Source organism: Aaosphaeria arxii (assembly GCF_010015735.1).
Source record: "Aaosphaeria arxii CBS 175.79 unplaced genomic scaffold BU24scaffold_4, whole genome shotgun sequence".
Taxonomy (NCBI): domain Eukaryota; kingdom Fungi; phylum Ascomycota; class Dothideomycetes; order Pleosporales; genus Aaosphaeria; species Aaosphaeria arxii.
This window is the reverse complement of record NW_022983477.1, coordinates 1,379,952-1,393,296: the sequence shown is the minus strand read 5'-3', so window position 1 is coordinate 1,393,296 and position 13,345 is coordinate 1,379,952. Positions and strand designations below refer to the sequence as shown.

The window sequence follows — 13,345 nt, the reverse complement described above, 5'->3', positions numbered from 1 at the left end:
TGCGTACAAGTATAGGTACCTACGTTCTCCAACAAACCGCGCTGTGTAGTATGTACTGTATACTGTGTCAGGTAACTACCGTCCTCGTCTGCCATGCCATGGCTGCAATTTTTGTCGGCCGCGCAACAGCAATGCCCCGGATAAGGACTAGATTCCGAATATGGCAAGAACACATTCATGTGATAGTTGGTCAGTGCGTCATCAGGTACAGTACATACAAAGTACATGTAATTACACGCATATACATTCGTCCTATAGAGGGCAGTACTGGAAGCTGTAAACCACCTCATATCGTAGGTTCAATCTGAAGTTAGACTCTCTACTGTGCCAATTCACATCTCTGCGCCCGTCTACAACGCCGCACTGTTTCATGCATTGTCCGCTTTTTTTTAGAATCACATCCAGCTTCCTCATTCGGCTTAGTTTACTCTCGTCTGTGCCGATTCAGACCTTCCGATTCCGACGTCAGTGTTTGACAGTCGCTGTACACATATAATTGCTGCTTGTACTTATATGTAGCTGTACCTTGAACATCTTCAAAGTACATGTGTACTCTGACCCTCTCGCTAAGCTACCTCACCAGACTCTCAATAGGTACCTACCTAGATAGTTATCTAACGTACCACAAGTGTGGGGTAACGCGGAAGCATGCGCAAAGCCGCCTAAAAGGAGTACTATAGTTCTCCACATCATGGAATTCAACTCGTGAATGCTCATCTTCTCTTCCTCCCAGGACAAACAAAATGGAGTCACTCCAAGTTGGCTGGATTGGCCTGGGCAACGCTGGCTACCCGATGGCAGCCTGCCTTGCCAAAAGAGGACATCGACTCCTCGTCCGCGACGCAGATCCCGCCCGTAGTGTGCAGTTCGTCGAAAAGTATCCCAAGTGCAGGATGGCGACGCTCGACGCCGAGTCCTTCAAAGACTGTGATGTTGTTGTGACCATGTTGCCAAACGGCGAGGTCGTGAGAGACGTCCTGTTTGGCGACCATGGAATCGCCGGGCACTTGAAGCCAGGCATGTTAATTGCTCCTGGCTATAGACGGTGACTGGCAAGCTGCTTGCTGATCGGTTATCAGGCTCGGTCGTCATCGACACCAGCTCATCCTCGCCCTTTCATACTCGCGACTTGGGAGGCGAGCTCGCGAAGCTCTCTGTCGATCTTGTCGATTCGCCCATCACGCAGGAACGGCTTCACGCCATTGATGATCGGGGCGCTACTCTCATGGTAGGCTCGGACTCACCCGACGCCCTTCAGAAGGTCATGCCGATCCTCAAAGATATGAGTACTCATGTCTTCCCAATGGGCGGATTGGGAACCGGCCATACCATGAAGACACTTAACAATTATGTCAGTGTTGGTAGCATCATCGCTCTCTGCGATGCTTTGGTAAGGATATCGGGTGCAATATAACATTCGCAAAACAGCCTCCTTCTCACAAGCATAGGTGACCGGCCAAAAGCTCGGATTGGATCCGCAGACCATGATCGATGTTTTAAATGTCGGCACAGGAGTGAACTTCTCGACCAAGTATTCCATGCGGAACTTAAAGTCCTTCGATACGGGTTACCAACTTGAATTACTTGTCAAAGACGTCAAGATCGCCAAAGAAGTCATCGAACAGTCCGGGTTCGAATCAGAACTCCCTGGATTGGCTCTGAAGTACTTGGAGGACTCGTTGAAGCTGGTTGAAACGGGAGCTGATCATTCTGAATGCATCAAAAGCTGGGAACAGCGAGCCGGTGTCGAGATTGCGAAGACAGAACGAAGGGGTGATGAGACGAGACTTCAACGCTCGGGCAGCGTCTCTCAGAAGGAGCCTGTTCTATATTTCTGATTGAAGCTAATACGTCGCTTGGGAGCAGCGCATTCAATGTATACAGGCGACTTCTAGGGCGCATTCACTGTTCTGAAATCCTGCAGTGTTGTTTTCCACAGAGCTTGTTTGCAAATCACAGTGCTACTACCTCCCATGATTGAGGTACGCCATTGCTATCAAAACATACGAAAAGGATACTCTCTTGCATGTTCAACAATAATAAAAGGGGTTTGTATTGTACATATGTGAATGAGCATATTCAATGTTTATATAGGTACCCAGTGCACAGACCACAACAGCTAACCCCGCCACGTGAAAGCGTATTTTCGCGATTTCCAAACGTTCAATCATCGTGCACACCCCATACATTCAAAGATCCTACACAGACGCCCCAGCACTTTCAGTCGAATGACGCTAATATTCCCAAGTTGAAACAAGGAGAAAGAAGAAAACAACAGCTACACACACAAGAAACCACCGAAAATGAATGACGAATCGCAACTCACAGCCGCGGAGAAGGCTGAATACACCGCCGACATTACCGCCTGCAACGGTACGCGACCCCTCCCCGCCCCGACGAACAAGAAGTTTGGTAGTTAATATGAGAGAGTAAAAATATAGCCGCGGAAGCATTCACCGACGCCTACTACTTCGCTCTGCAAAAAGACCGCCAGAACATCCCATCGTTCTACTGCCCGCCACTGGCCAACGGCGATCAATCGGTTCCGTTCATCGCATGGAACGGCGAGGTCTTCAGCGACGTTGTCGCCCTGCAGACGCGCATCCAGACACTCCCACACACCTGGTTCGATGTCGAAAGCCTGGACTGCGACGTCCTAAACCCGAAATTCATCCCGGCGAGCGAAGTCAAGAACGGCAGCGGCAACGACGACGAGGACCTGCACCGCCGGATGTCGATCACCGTTGCGGTCGCCGGCGCGATCAGGATGGAGGAGCAGTTCAAGGGGCCGCTTAGAGAGTTCTCGGAGACGTTCGTGCTGGTTCCCAATCCCGAGAAGTTAACTACCAAGGCCGTCCATTTCGACAAGGGCTGGCAGAAAGAATGGTTGATCCAGTCGCAGAACTTCAGGTTCACTGAGTGGAGCGCGAATGAGCTGGTGGATCCTGCCGAGGCGAGTGTGCCCATGGAGACCGACAAGACGAGGGTCAATGGCGGGAAGAACACTTTCAGGGGAACGAACAAAGGCATCGCTGGACAGTTCGCCGCGGCAGGATTGTTGAAGGGAAAGGGAAAAGCATGAAGGAATGAAATCATCTTGATTCGATAGCATAGCGATGGATTCACTGGCCTAGGAGGTACGAAATACGAAAATGTCTGGTCGGTCAGCTTTTGCTTTTTATTTTTGGTTGGGAACCTCCACTGCATCCGTGTGTCAACGCACCACACACGATCATCACATTGTATAGATAGGCGATGTCTGTTTTGCGAAAGCAGACTGTGAATACCTAAAACTCCATAGCTACCTAGCTATTATTTTGATGTGATGATGGTCAGTGAGTTTGCCTAGATCCCCTCCCACTTGATAAGAGAAGAGACCTTAGGACTTCACGACCTCAAACACGCTTCCAAGCGTCCCGTGATCCACATCTCCCACGGATCGAGACGTAATCTGATATGATGAAAATGAACCGTAACGCCAGCCCAGTCCCTATCCCTCCAAGGCAAGACCTTGATGAATCATGAAAAAAGCCACCGGAATCCTAATGAAGAAAAGCTCCCAGTAAAAAGAGCATCTGGACCATCCCCACTCAAAAATCCCCAACGAAACTTCCATTAGAAATTCTGAAAGCAGAGCACGTCCTGGTGTGCTCCTAGGATTTTCGCCTCCTGAACGTAATTTGAGAAACCCACTCCAGGAAAAGAAAAAGAAAAACCGTAAACCCGACTTCATACTCCCAAGCAATCCCGCTCCGGCATCATCATCCGCAAGACCAGACGTCTAGCGGACAGACACCAAAGACATCGGAAACCCCCAACACCGTTCACTCGTCGTCAGCATCAACCTCCTCCTCTTCCTCACTCTGGAACTTCTGCAGCAGCTCCATGCTCTCCTGAAGCTGCAACTCGCACTCCTCAGCCGCGGCCTCCTCCTCCTTCGCAAGCTTATTCACCGCCTCGATCTCCTCCTCCATGCGCTTGAGGTACGGCGCCAGCGTCTCGTCGACCTGCTTGCGCTTGTCCTCCGCGCGGGCGCGCTTCGCCCGGGACGCCATGAGGCGCTCGCGGGCTTCGGCGAGCTGCTGTGCGGCGACGGAGGAGCGGGACGGTGCGGGCGAGAGGGAGGGGGATCCCGAGCGGGTGGTGGATGCGAGAACACTGGAGAGGTAGGTGGGTGGTGGTAGCTCGTGGGATTGCCTGGGGCGTTTGGGGTCCGGGGAGCCGGGGGGACTGAGGGTCTGGGTGCGCTTTGGAGGGCCGGCGATGGTGGGCGTGGAGAGGCGTTTGGCTTCTGGGGTGGTGAGCATGGAGACGGTTGGGGCGGTCAGGGTGCTGGGGAGCATGTCGTCTGCGGTGGAATCGTCCGTGTGGTTGGGGTCTGGGTCGGTGAACCCGGTGAGCGACATCTCGCTTGGCTTCTTCGTGAGGACGTGTCCGGTAATGCTCTCTTCGTCTAGAGTTTGTTTGGTCGGTTTGGTCATGTCGTTCTGATGATGTTCTCCGAGATCCGAGACCTTGTCCTGAGGAACATCCATCTTATGAGTAGAAGTAGGCTTGGAAAGCGGAAGTGTACGCAAGCCAAATTTTCGATTCAGTTCCTCGATGTCGTAAGTGGAGTGGCTATTTGGCGAGATTGGAGAGGAAAGAGAGTGTGTCTTTAGGATTACGTTAGCTGTTATATCACTGACAGTGGAGGAAAGGCGGTCTGGCTGAACAATCGGATCCCTGGACTATTCGTTGAGCGTTAGGCAACAATACCTAACGTGAATTTGAAACGAAAGACCAGGGAAAGTTGACCGGCTGTATGAGTGGATTTTGAAGAAAGGTTTCACTCACAGTGTCTTTCGCAGAGGCATTGCTGGGGGGCAATGCGGGCGTTCTGTGGCTGGCAATGGATGGGGCCGGAGAGGACTGGCGTGTCGAGTTGACATCGACCTCTGAGCCTCCAGGCTTAGAGATATCCGGCACAGGCACAGACTCAATGAGTAGTTTTCGGGGCTCAGGTCGTTCAGATTTGCGCATGTCGGCGTGCAGAGTTAAGTCAAACCCAGACTCCCTGATCGATACTAGTGATCCAGTTAGTCATTGAACTAGATGTGGGAATGGGGGATTGTAAATACCCTGGCTGCGGTAATGGAAGCGGAAGACAGCCCATGTCTCTAGACCGGGACGCTTCACAGTCATCTTCTTTCTGAGCCTGTTAGCCGTGGCATTATCAAGCGGCGTTACATTCATCTCAAATCCCATCCGGCAATCCGGAGAACACTCGAGGCTTCCGGCGGGCGCTTTGCCAGTGAACCCCTCGTTCATGATGTCTTCATAGGTAGTCACATCGTAAAGAGTATGCTCTTCACCTGGACGACGCAGCACACAAATTCGCACTTCGATGGTTCCCAAGCAGGGTGGCTCGTGTTTGCGAGGCTCGAAGCCAGGGGGCAGTTTACGCACTACGAGATCGGTATCCAGGATGCCGTCCTCGATCTTGTAGAGGTATTTAGGGGTGTCCAGCTTTTTGTTCTTTTGCACGATGAAACTCTTCCCAGCGTACTCCTGTGACTTGCGATAGATACCATCAACCAGCACGTCGTGGTGCATCGCTTTAGTTGTTCCGTCGAACCTGCCTCCGACCTTGATTTGGTCGCCGATTTTGACTGGGACATAGCATCCAATGGCTCCATCGAATGGATCAACGTATTCGCCGTACTCAGGTAGGTGTTTGATGGTTCCTGCGGCAAACAGATGGACTTCTGCTGAACGGTCAGTATTTTCCTCGTACACCTTCATGGTGGGCGATGCAGAAAGTAGGGAAGTGGGGATGGATTTGAAAGGAGAGGAGGACGAGCAAGTTGCCGTTAAGAACCATTATATCTAGAAGACAAATACGGATAGCCGATCTAACGAAGGCGGGGTCCCAGAAGAGGTGAAGTTGAGAGTAAAGGCACAAGGGCAGTTGATACGATAAGTGGCGGTTGTCATGTGAAGGTAGACGACTATCGTATGAGCGAGGTGAAGGTAGTAGAAAATCGGTTGGTATTATTGGTTGAAATGAATCATTATTATGGTATCATAGAGTTACTGGACCAGTCACTCTATAGTTTCTGTGCGAAAACGAAGATACACTTCACCGCCTTTTGATAGTGAGAGAGATGCCTGTACACAAGGTAAGTACATCAGAGTGATAGGATGATATATGAGAGTCTCAAAATTGGAATAGACTCGTAGAATTGTCTTGCGGAAGTCAACAACCGGGTATCAAATTCTCGTTACTACGTGAGCACACAGCTGAACATGTTCATGTCGCCAATAAATCAACGAAACACCCCCTCAAAAAATCATCTTTGTTAGACAGGGTGAATCGACGAATGTCACTTCATCCTCTACTTCCGCTCCACACGCATGTTGGCCTTGATTCGTTCCAAGAGCTCTGCAGTGGTAGCCAAGGGTGATGGATGGAGGTTACGCTATGTTTGAGAATCAGTATGCATGGTAATGCGGAAAGATGAGTGACTACTTACGTTTTTGAGCCAGCGGGTGCACTCCTCATGGCTCCAGGTCTCGGGATCTGGACCGAATAATTAGTAAATTGAATAAACCACTCCAGTAAGCTATCCACACTGACTGGAGATTTACCGATACAGCAACAGACTGAAAACACCTAAGAGTGCTACACTCAGACCGATAATTATGGAAGCACCTGGCCATGTGGCTGGCGCACAGTCAATAGCACATTAAAGTTGAGAGAGAAAAAAGAAAATGCAGAAAGAACATAATCGTTATGAAAAGGCGAAGACATGCAGATGATTGCACTTACCACCAGTCGGGTCTTGGGAAGGGAAGATATCCTGGCCCCAGATGCTCCAAGCAGCGACGCCAGTCACGATGGCTGCGAAAGCAAAGAATGGTCCCTTGTATATATTCAGTATTAACAAACGGAAACGCACTGAATATCAGACTAACTCTCGAATTCGTTGCGCGGTCCAACGGAGTTGGCATTTTGAAATGAGGTGGTGAGTGGCGAGATCAAGGAAGATGCGTGAAATCAGGTCTCTTGAGTATCCCAACTCAGGAATCGCAAGTGCTTGAATTGCGGCTTGTATTAGTTGTGTAGGAATGGAGATATAATAATATATAGGCAGCAGCAAGAAGGTAGAAGACAGTAAGAGTACTGACACCACTTGTACTGAACTCGAGAATTGGGAACGCCACAGCAGTCGTCACCAAGCGAGGATCGACCTTACCTGATACAGTCAAGTTCGTGTAAGCCCCATTGCAGCCCGTGCATCCAAGCGAATTTCAACCTCCACGAACATTATTTCCAGTAACCAGCGACCGACCGAACGAAAGACAATCCGAACGTCGACATCCCAAGACCGTCAAAATGCCTTCCGAAGTCTCCGATATCAAGCAGTTCATCGAGATCTGCAGGCGCAAGGACGCCAAGTGTACGTTCGCCTACTTGAGTTGCCATTGCTCGAATTTGCAAGTTTGTGCGGCCTTTGCGCGACTGCGTGCTGGACGATGCGGCGAGCAATTGGGAATGGCAGCGAAGGATTGAAGACATATTCTCGGAGCGTTATCTAACAATACCAACAGCCGCCTGCATCAAGAAGAACAAGCCTTCGAACAACATCAAGTTCAAGGTCCGGGCTTCGCGATTCGTCTACACCCTCGTCCTCAAGGACGCTGACAAGGCCGAGAAGCTCAAGCAGAGTCTGCCCCCGGGTACGTTATCGAATACCTCCAGCGAAAATTTTCTCGGATTCGCAACACAGGCAGCATGATCACGAATTGAACTAACATCTTCCGATTAGGTCTTACCATCACCGACGTTGGCAAGAAGAACCCCAAGGGCAAGCGTGCCATTTAAGCGATTCATCGGGATGGGATTATGACATACGATCAGGCGAAGGAGGGGAGACGACGAAAACACCACCATGCATATTGAGGAAAAGGTGGCAGGACGTTTGGCGTCTTCGGATGGCTGGCTTCTCTACTGGCATACTTTAGCTCTCTCTCACCCATGAGGAGCATGAATCAAAAAAGTCAACAAATCTTCAAAAAAACGACCCTAGCAATGATTGATGGAGTGATATGAATAGGTTGTTAGCATTGCTGACCGCCTAGGAAACTACGCTGCACGCTCTATTGTATTGAGCTGCGAATTCACCTTGAACTTGAATTCATCCTTCCGATCAAGATAGACTACCTTCTCAGTCCACCCAGCTTCTTCAACCGCTTTCTTGAAATCCTCTAACGGCGACATGAAGACGTCGTAGTCGTCGTAATGAATCGGCACCGTCAAATCGGGATCCACCAACTCCATCAATTGGATTCCTTGGTTTGCATCCATTGTGACCATCAACAATGGTAGCTTCGGCCCAGGAATTGTTGTGCCACCGAGATGTATCAACATCAGATCAATGTTTCTTCCAGTGTAACGTTTCGGAATCTCCTTCAACTCGTCAACCATCAATGTATCTCCCGTGATATAAATTCGGTATCCTGAATCGAAATTGTCTCCCTCTTTGGCATTCTGATACCCTAATTCAACCATCCAACCGTTCGTTGGGGGGACAGCACTGAGCAGATCATTGGCGATTGAAAGAGGGCCAGGTGGTACATGCTTCCCCGGCATACCAGCGACCCGTATGGCCGGCTTTCGACCACCTTGTATTTTATTCGTGTGCAAATCCAACAGTACGTCTTCCCAATGATCAACAGCGTGAACCTGAGTAAAGCTGTCATCTCCCTTGCTTGTCAGGCACGAATGGGCATGCGGCGTGGTAATGATTGGAATAGACTTCGACAATTTGGCTTCAACCTCTTGGTCGAAATGATCAGCGTGGTAATGGGAAAGGAGAATGGCGTCTATCCGCGGGAGCTGCTCGAGATCTATTGCAGGATTTGTTTGACGTGTGCCGGTTACTCCAGGCCCCAGGTGAACATGGTCCCCCTTGTGTAAAAAGTTTGGATCCGTAAGAATTCGTATGCCCTCCCATTCTAATATCGTTGTTGCAGTGCCCACGAAAAAAAGCGATGCATTCTCGCCTCCTTCGGCATTTCTTGGATGCAATTTGGTCTCCTTGGCCTCTGCACGTTCAAGTGGGACATAAGTGATCTCCTTCGTTGGCGGGCCCGACTGTGATGGATCAATAGTAATACGCTTCATGGTTATGAGTGTTTGATATCAGGTAGGGGTTTGGGTGCACAGCTTCTTTTGAGCAGATTATGATTGTGGGTCTGAATTTATTGAGTAGTAGAAAGAAAGAAAGTAAAACAGGAGACATGGCAAAGAACAAAAATCGAATTGCTCCATTGTATATGCGGTGCCATTGAGATGACGAAATGAAGTTGTAATGAGGTGAAATGGTCGTGATTGGAGGAGAATAGAGCCAGGGTCTTTGATGATCATTGGGACCCGGAGTGACGGATAGGAGAAGAAAGCATGCAACTTGTGGTAACTAGGTAATTGCCAACCTTTTTTTTAATGATGGATGTATTGCATACATTTGATGCAATGCCCCGTTCCTATTCATAGTTATCACCAGCATTTAGATTATGGTCGTCGCGCTGAGGTAAGGAAACCATGGCTGACGAGCTACGTTGAAACTTGACAGTCCCGCCACTACGTATTCGTACCACGATTCGTTGACAGCTCCTCTGTCGGATCCCGGACCACGGGGCAAGGGGCACGCGAGTTCCCAGGCATGTCAGAATGTATTGTGCAAACAGGAATTTATACAAGAACTCTCACGTACCAAGGGCAGGGGAACGCATAGAGAACGATGCATTAGATGAATAACCACACTACGCCCCTTTCGGCAATCTGCTTTTAACGACACCTGGCAAAGCACATCTGCACAGCAACAGCACACATTTTCCGTGCCAATTTCTTTATTTAATATTATTCGAGAGGATCCATTCCATTGATGTGGATGCGGCGCGGCTCTCTACTCATCTTCCACAATTTAGGGGTCTGAGGCACGGTACGAACAGTCCGCCGGCGGCTAGTGTGTAGATTCAAGTCAGATGTACTCGCGAGACCCTTTCAACCTCCGCAGCAAAGCACCGCCATCCGCAGCATTGAAGTATTTGCAGACCGCTGCGACCAAGACCATCGAAACCGGCACCGCTGCCGTCGAGTCCACGAAGCAAGCGATCCAGGACGCCGATATGTCCTTTACCATCCCCCGCAACGTACCGAACTTCCAGAACGCGTCGCGCCGTTTCGAGGATAATGTGTGGAACAAATTCACAGGGAACGAGAACTCGCTGCCAATGTATAAGGACAAGCCTGCCAACTATGGACAAATGAAGGGGGGAGGTTCCAAGTTCGGGAAGAGGATGGCTGCTGGATTGATATTTGGTGTCCTGGTCTTGTTTTACTGGCTTGGTTGGTTGGGTAGCAGTAGTACTGTAACCAAAGTAGGCCCAGGGAAGGACAGTAGCAGCAGCACTTGGGCGAATATAATGCCCGGATCGACCAAAGGCAAGAAGGTCGATTGGGAAAGGAGGAGGGAGAGTGTGAAAGACGCTTTCTTACTGAGCTGGAAAGCTTATGAGGAGCATGGTTGGGGTAAGTTTCTTTGTGCCTGCCTACTATGCAGACTCGGCAATGCTAAAACTGGACAGGATATGATGAATATCATCCCGTGTCCAAGAACGGACGATACATGGCACAACCTAACGGTTTGGGTTGGATCATTGTGGATGCATTGGATACTATGATGTTGATGAATCTTACGAAAGAGTTGAAGCATGCGAGGGAATGGGTCTCCACCACTCTGGACTACAACAAGGATCAGGATGTCAACACCTTCGAAACCACTATCAGGATGTTAGGTGGATTATTGTCAGCACATTATTTGCAAGAATTGCTTCCTGGGATAAAACCCGAGAATGCGAATGAGGAGGATGTTTTCCTAGAGAAAGCTACCGACCTTGCCGATCGCTTGATTGGGGCATACGACTCTGGATCCGGCGTTCCGTGGGCAAGTGTCATTCTCAGTACCGGAAAGGGGGAGAAGTCTCATGCTGATGGCGGTGCTTCCTCCACCGCAGAAGCGACAACTCTGCAGCTGGAGATGAAGTATCTGGCATATCTCACCGGCGAAGAACACTACTGGGAGAAGGCAGAGAAGGTCATGGAGGTGATCGACAACAATGGAGCCAAAGACGGGCTCGTGCCAATTTTCATCTATGCCGACAAAGGTGACTTCCGCGGAAATGAAATCCGCCTCGGTAGTCGAGGAGATTCCTACTACGAATATTTGATCAAGCAATACCTCCAGACTCAGGGACAAGAACCAGTTTATCAGGATATGTGGGAGGAATCCCTGGCAGGTGTTAAAAAACATCTCATCACGTACTCAAAGGATAGCCACTTCACGGTTCTAGCCGAGCGACCCAACGGTCTGGAGGGCAAGCTACACCCCAAGATGGACCATCTCGTCTGCTTCTACCCGGGTACAATTGCGCTTGGAGTAACGGGAGGTAAGACACTTGCCGAAGCCAAAGCTCTTCCCAACTGGGGAAAGAAGCAGGAAGAAGACATGGAGCTCGCACGCGAACTCACAAAGACCTGCATGGGCATGTATCGCGTCGCTGCCACAGGCCTTTCCCCCGAAATCGCTCACTTCGAGATCTACGATCCGCCGAAGATGATGCGACAGGAGATCCTTAAATCAAAGAGCAATCTCGAGCTAGAGGAAGATGCGGACTGGAAGACAGATTATATCATCAAGTCGGCAGATAGCCATAACCTTCAACGCCCAGAGACCGTTGAGAGCTTGTTCTACATGTGGAGAATCACGGGCGATGAAATCTACAGGGAGTGGGGTTGGGAAATGTTCGAGTCGTTCGTCAAGCACACCATTGTCGAGAACGGTGGCGGCTTCACATCTGTCAACGATGTTATGGTCGTGCCTCCGCCTTCTCGTGACAACATGGAGAGCTTCTGGCTGGTAAGTAAAACGCAAACAGTGACTATTCCACGGTACTAATCATCGTCTAGGCTGAGACGCTCAAATACTTCTACCTCCTCTTCGGCCCCAACGACATCCTTCCCCTGGACCAAATCGTCCTCAACACTGAAGCCCATCCCTTCCCACGCTTCGACGCAAGCAAGAAGAGATTCAAGACAGGCTGGAAGCGAATTCCTCGTGATGCACAGGGCAACCTGGTTCGAGAAAGAACCCCTTCCTCAAAAGAGCCGGCAAGCAGTGAGCGTGTATGAATATAGACAACCATTTATTTCTATTGTAGATCTATATTTATTTCGTGTTTTTTGTCTCCCTTTTTTTATTATGCAAGGCGCACATAAAGAGCATGCATTCAAGGCGTTGAGATAGCAAGTTGGTACAGAACCCGAATTGTGTGAATATAGATGACTATGTAAGTTGAAAAAGCACTTGAGCATTATTGATGTAGCAAATTTTACCAATCAATTCCTCGAATATACACTTAACCGTCTTTCTGGCACAAATATTCCAGCTTATTTAATTCTCAATCCTTGCATTCATATATGGTCATGATATTTTCGCCGTAGTTTATCATAGAATCAAATATTCTACAGACATATGCCTTTCAATATTCTGGCCCGGCTATTGGAACTCCAACAAGATTCCTTCACACACCTTGTTGACTAGGCCGTTGATAACGCATAGTATATGAGTAATCTGAGACATCAAAGTAGCACAACGACTTGACAACACCATTGCATAGCCATGCCTAGTCATGCTTAGGGGACGTATTCGCCAAGTAGAAATTCTAATCACCTACAGTGATCCTTTACGCCTGCATGAGTTACATGATTAATATAGATCCAAGTATTTCTCTTGATAAGCATTGGAAGCTAGACCTCGGGTTGATATAGATGAGTAAACAACCCCGGGAGGCTATAGAACATCTTCATGTGCAATGAATATCTTTATACGCGGATGCATGATATAGTTACACATCAGCTGGTCTGCTAAAGAGTGATACGAGAAGTATCTATGTCTACGAAGATATTTTCTACGGGCGCAGTGTAGATAGGAGCATCGAATCTGGAATGGAGTATTCTTGCACTGCTGTCCACGCACGACGTAAACCAATGCTTCAACAGACATTCATTCACGATGGAGACTGATAGCATGTGTCGTTTCCTAAGTACATATATCGTCACTGAGTGTCAACTACCTAGAAGGACAATTATAGACAAGTATTCTTGGGAAGACGAAAGCCCAGAACGTCCACAATTTCCACAAGTTCCACCTGCTCGACGCTACACCTTCTACCGAGACAAACGTTCAGGATACCTTCAAAGTCTATACCTCATCTCTCGCACGTGCAAGCTCCAAGATGT

At 49.1% G+C, this 13,345-nt stretch overlaps 7 protein-coding genes across 7 annotated transcripts; 4 read left to right on the top strand and 3 right to left on the bottom strand.

Moving 5' to 3' along the window:
* Positions 1-526: 526 nt before the first annotated feature.
* BU24DRAFT_183712 (2-hydroxy-3-oxopropionate reductase) lies at positions 527-2,044 on the top strand. Its single transcript, XM_033521645.1, has 3 exons — positions 527-1,017; positions 1,080-1,390; positions 1,449-2,044. Exons 1-3 carry the CDS (start codon positions 744-746, stop codon positions 1,836-1,838), a joined length of 975 nt encoding a protein of 324 aa, XP_033384042.1. The 5' UTR covers positions 527-743; the 3' UTR covers positions 1,839-2,044.
* A 125-nt stretch (positions 2,045-2,169) lies between these two features.
* On the top strand, positions 2,170-3,342 carry BU24DRAFT_422012 (uncharacterized protein). Its single transcript, XM_033527873.1, has 2 exons — positions 2,170-2,373; positions 2,442-3,342. The coding sequence occupies exons 1-2, from the start codon at positions 2,304-2,306 to the stop codon at positions 3,080-3,082; spliced, it is 711 nt and encodes a 236-aa protein (XP_033384041.1). The 5' UTR covers positions 2,170-2,303; the 3' UTR covers positions 3,083-3,342.
* Positions 3,343-3,824: 482 nt separating this feature from the next.
* BU24DRAFT_461935 (uncharacterized protein) lies at positions 3,825-5,784 on the bottom strand (the record flags this gene model as incomplete). Its single annotated transcript, XM_033531938.1, has 3 exons — positions 3,825-4,655; positions 4,837-5,066; positions 5,121-5,784. 3 exons carry the CDS (start codon positions 5,782-5,784, stop codon positions 3,825-3,827), a joined length of 1,725 nt encoding a protein of 574 aa, XP_033384040.1.
* Positions 5,785-6,065: 281 nt separating this feature from the next.
* Positions 6,066-7,103, bottom strand: BU24DRAFT_422011 (uncharacterized protein). The gene is made up of 4 exons (XM_033527872.1): positions 6,958-7,103; positions 6,812-6,905; positions 6,516-6,562; positions 6,066-6,461 (listed from the first exon to the last, which is right to left on the bottom strand). The coding sequence occupies exons 1-4, from the start codon at positions 6,991-6,993 to the stop codon at positions 6,378-6,380; spliced, it is 261 nt and encodes an 86-aa protein (XP_033384039.1). The 5' UTR covers positions 6,994-7,103; the 3' UTR covers positions 6,066-6,377.
* A 226-nt stretch (positions 7,104-7,329) lies between these two features.
* On the top strand, positions 7,330-7,997 carry BU24DRAFT_422008 (ribosomal protein L38e). The gene is made up of 3 exons (XM_033527871.1): positions 7,330-7,442; positions 7,594-7,722; positions 7,812-7,997. The coding sequence occupies exons 1-3, from the start codon at positions 7,379-7,381 to the stop codon at positions 7,865-7,867; spliced, it is 249 nt and encodes an 82-aa protein (XP_033384038.1). The 5' UTR covers positions 7,330-7,378; the 3' UTR covers positions 7,868-7,997.
* BU24DRAFT_422007 (uncharacterized protein) lies at positions 7,811-9,312 on the bottom strand. Its single transcript, XM_033527870.1, has one exon. The coding sequence runs from the start codon at positions 9,167-9,169 to the stop codon at positions 8,129-8,131; it is 1,041 nt and encodes a 346-aa protein (XP_033384037.1). The 5' UTR covers positions 9,170-9,312; the 3' UTR covers positions 7,811-8,128.
* Positions 9,313-10,173: 861 nt separating this feature from the next.
* On the top strand, positions 10,174-12,235 carry BU24DRAFT_346352 (glycoside hydrolase family 47 protein; the record flags this gene model as incomplete). The annotated part of the gene is made up of 3 exons (XM_033523484.1): positions 10,174-10,576; positions 10,633-11,963; positions 12,014-12,235. 3 exons carry the CDS (start codon positions 10,174-10,176, stop codon positions 12,233-12,235), a joined length of 1,956 nt encoding a protein of 651 aa, XP_033384036.1.
* Positions 12,236-13,345: the final 1,110 nt, after the last annotated feature.

Excerpts from the sequence above, each read along its gene's own strand:
- BU24DRAFT_183712 (XM_033521645.1), top strand. The coding sequence starts at position 744 with ATGGAGTCACTCCAAGTTGGCTGGATTGGCCTGGGCAACGCTGGCTAC. Across the intron at positions 1,018-1,079 it reads CGCCGGGCACTTGAAGCCAG|GCTCGGTCGTCATCGACACC; the intron begins GCATGTTAATTG and ends ATCGGTTATCAG. Across the intron at positions 1,391-1,448 it reads TCGCTCTCTGCGATGCTTTG|GTGACCGGCCAAAAGCTCGG; the intron begins GTAAGGATATCG and ends TCACAAGCATAG.
- BU24DRAFT_422012 (XM_033527873.1), top strand. The coding sequence starts at position 2,304 with ATGAATGACGAATCGCAACTCACAGCCGCGGAGAAGGCTGAATACACC. Across the intron at positions 2,374-2,441 it reads CGACATTACCGCCTGCAACG|CCGCGGAAGCATTCACCGAC; the intron begins GTACGCGACCCC and ends GTAAAAATATAG.
- BU24DRAFT_422011 (XM_033527872.1), bottom strand. The coding sequence starts at position 6,993 with ATGCCAACTCCGTTGGACCGCGCAACGAATTCGAGA. Across the intron at positions 6,906-6,957 it reads ACCGCGCAACGAATTCGAGA|GGACCATTCTTTGCTTTCGC; the intron begins GTTAGTCTGATA and ends AATATATACAAG. Across the intron at positions 6,462-6,515 it reads GCACCCGCTGGCTCAAAAAC|CGTAACCTCCATCCATCACC; the intron begins GTAAGTAGTCAC and ends TCTCAAACATAG.
- BU24DRAFT_422008 (XM_033527871.1), top strand. The coding sequence starts at position 7,379 with ATGCCTTCCGAAGTCTCCGATATCAAGCAGTTCATCGAGATCTGCAGG. Across the intron at positions 7,443-7,593 it reads CAGGCGCAAGGACGCCAAGT|CCGCCTGCATCAAGAAGAAC; the intron begins GTACGTTCGCCT and ends CAATACCAACAG. Across the intron at positions 7,723-7,811 it reads CAAGCAGAGTCTGCCCCCGG|GTCTTACCATCACCGACGTT; the intron begins GTACGTTATCGA and ends TCTTCCGATTAG.
- BU24DRAFT_422007 (XM_033527870.1), bottom strand. The coding sequence starts at position 9,169 with ATGAAGCGTATTACTATTGATCCATCACAGTCGGGCCCGCCAACGAAG.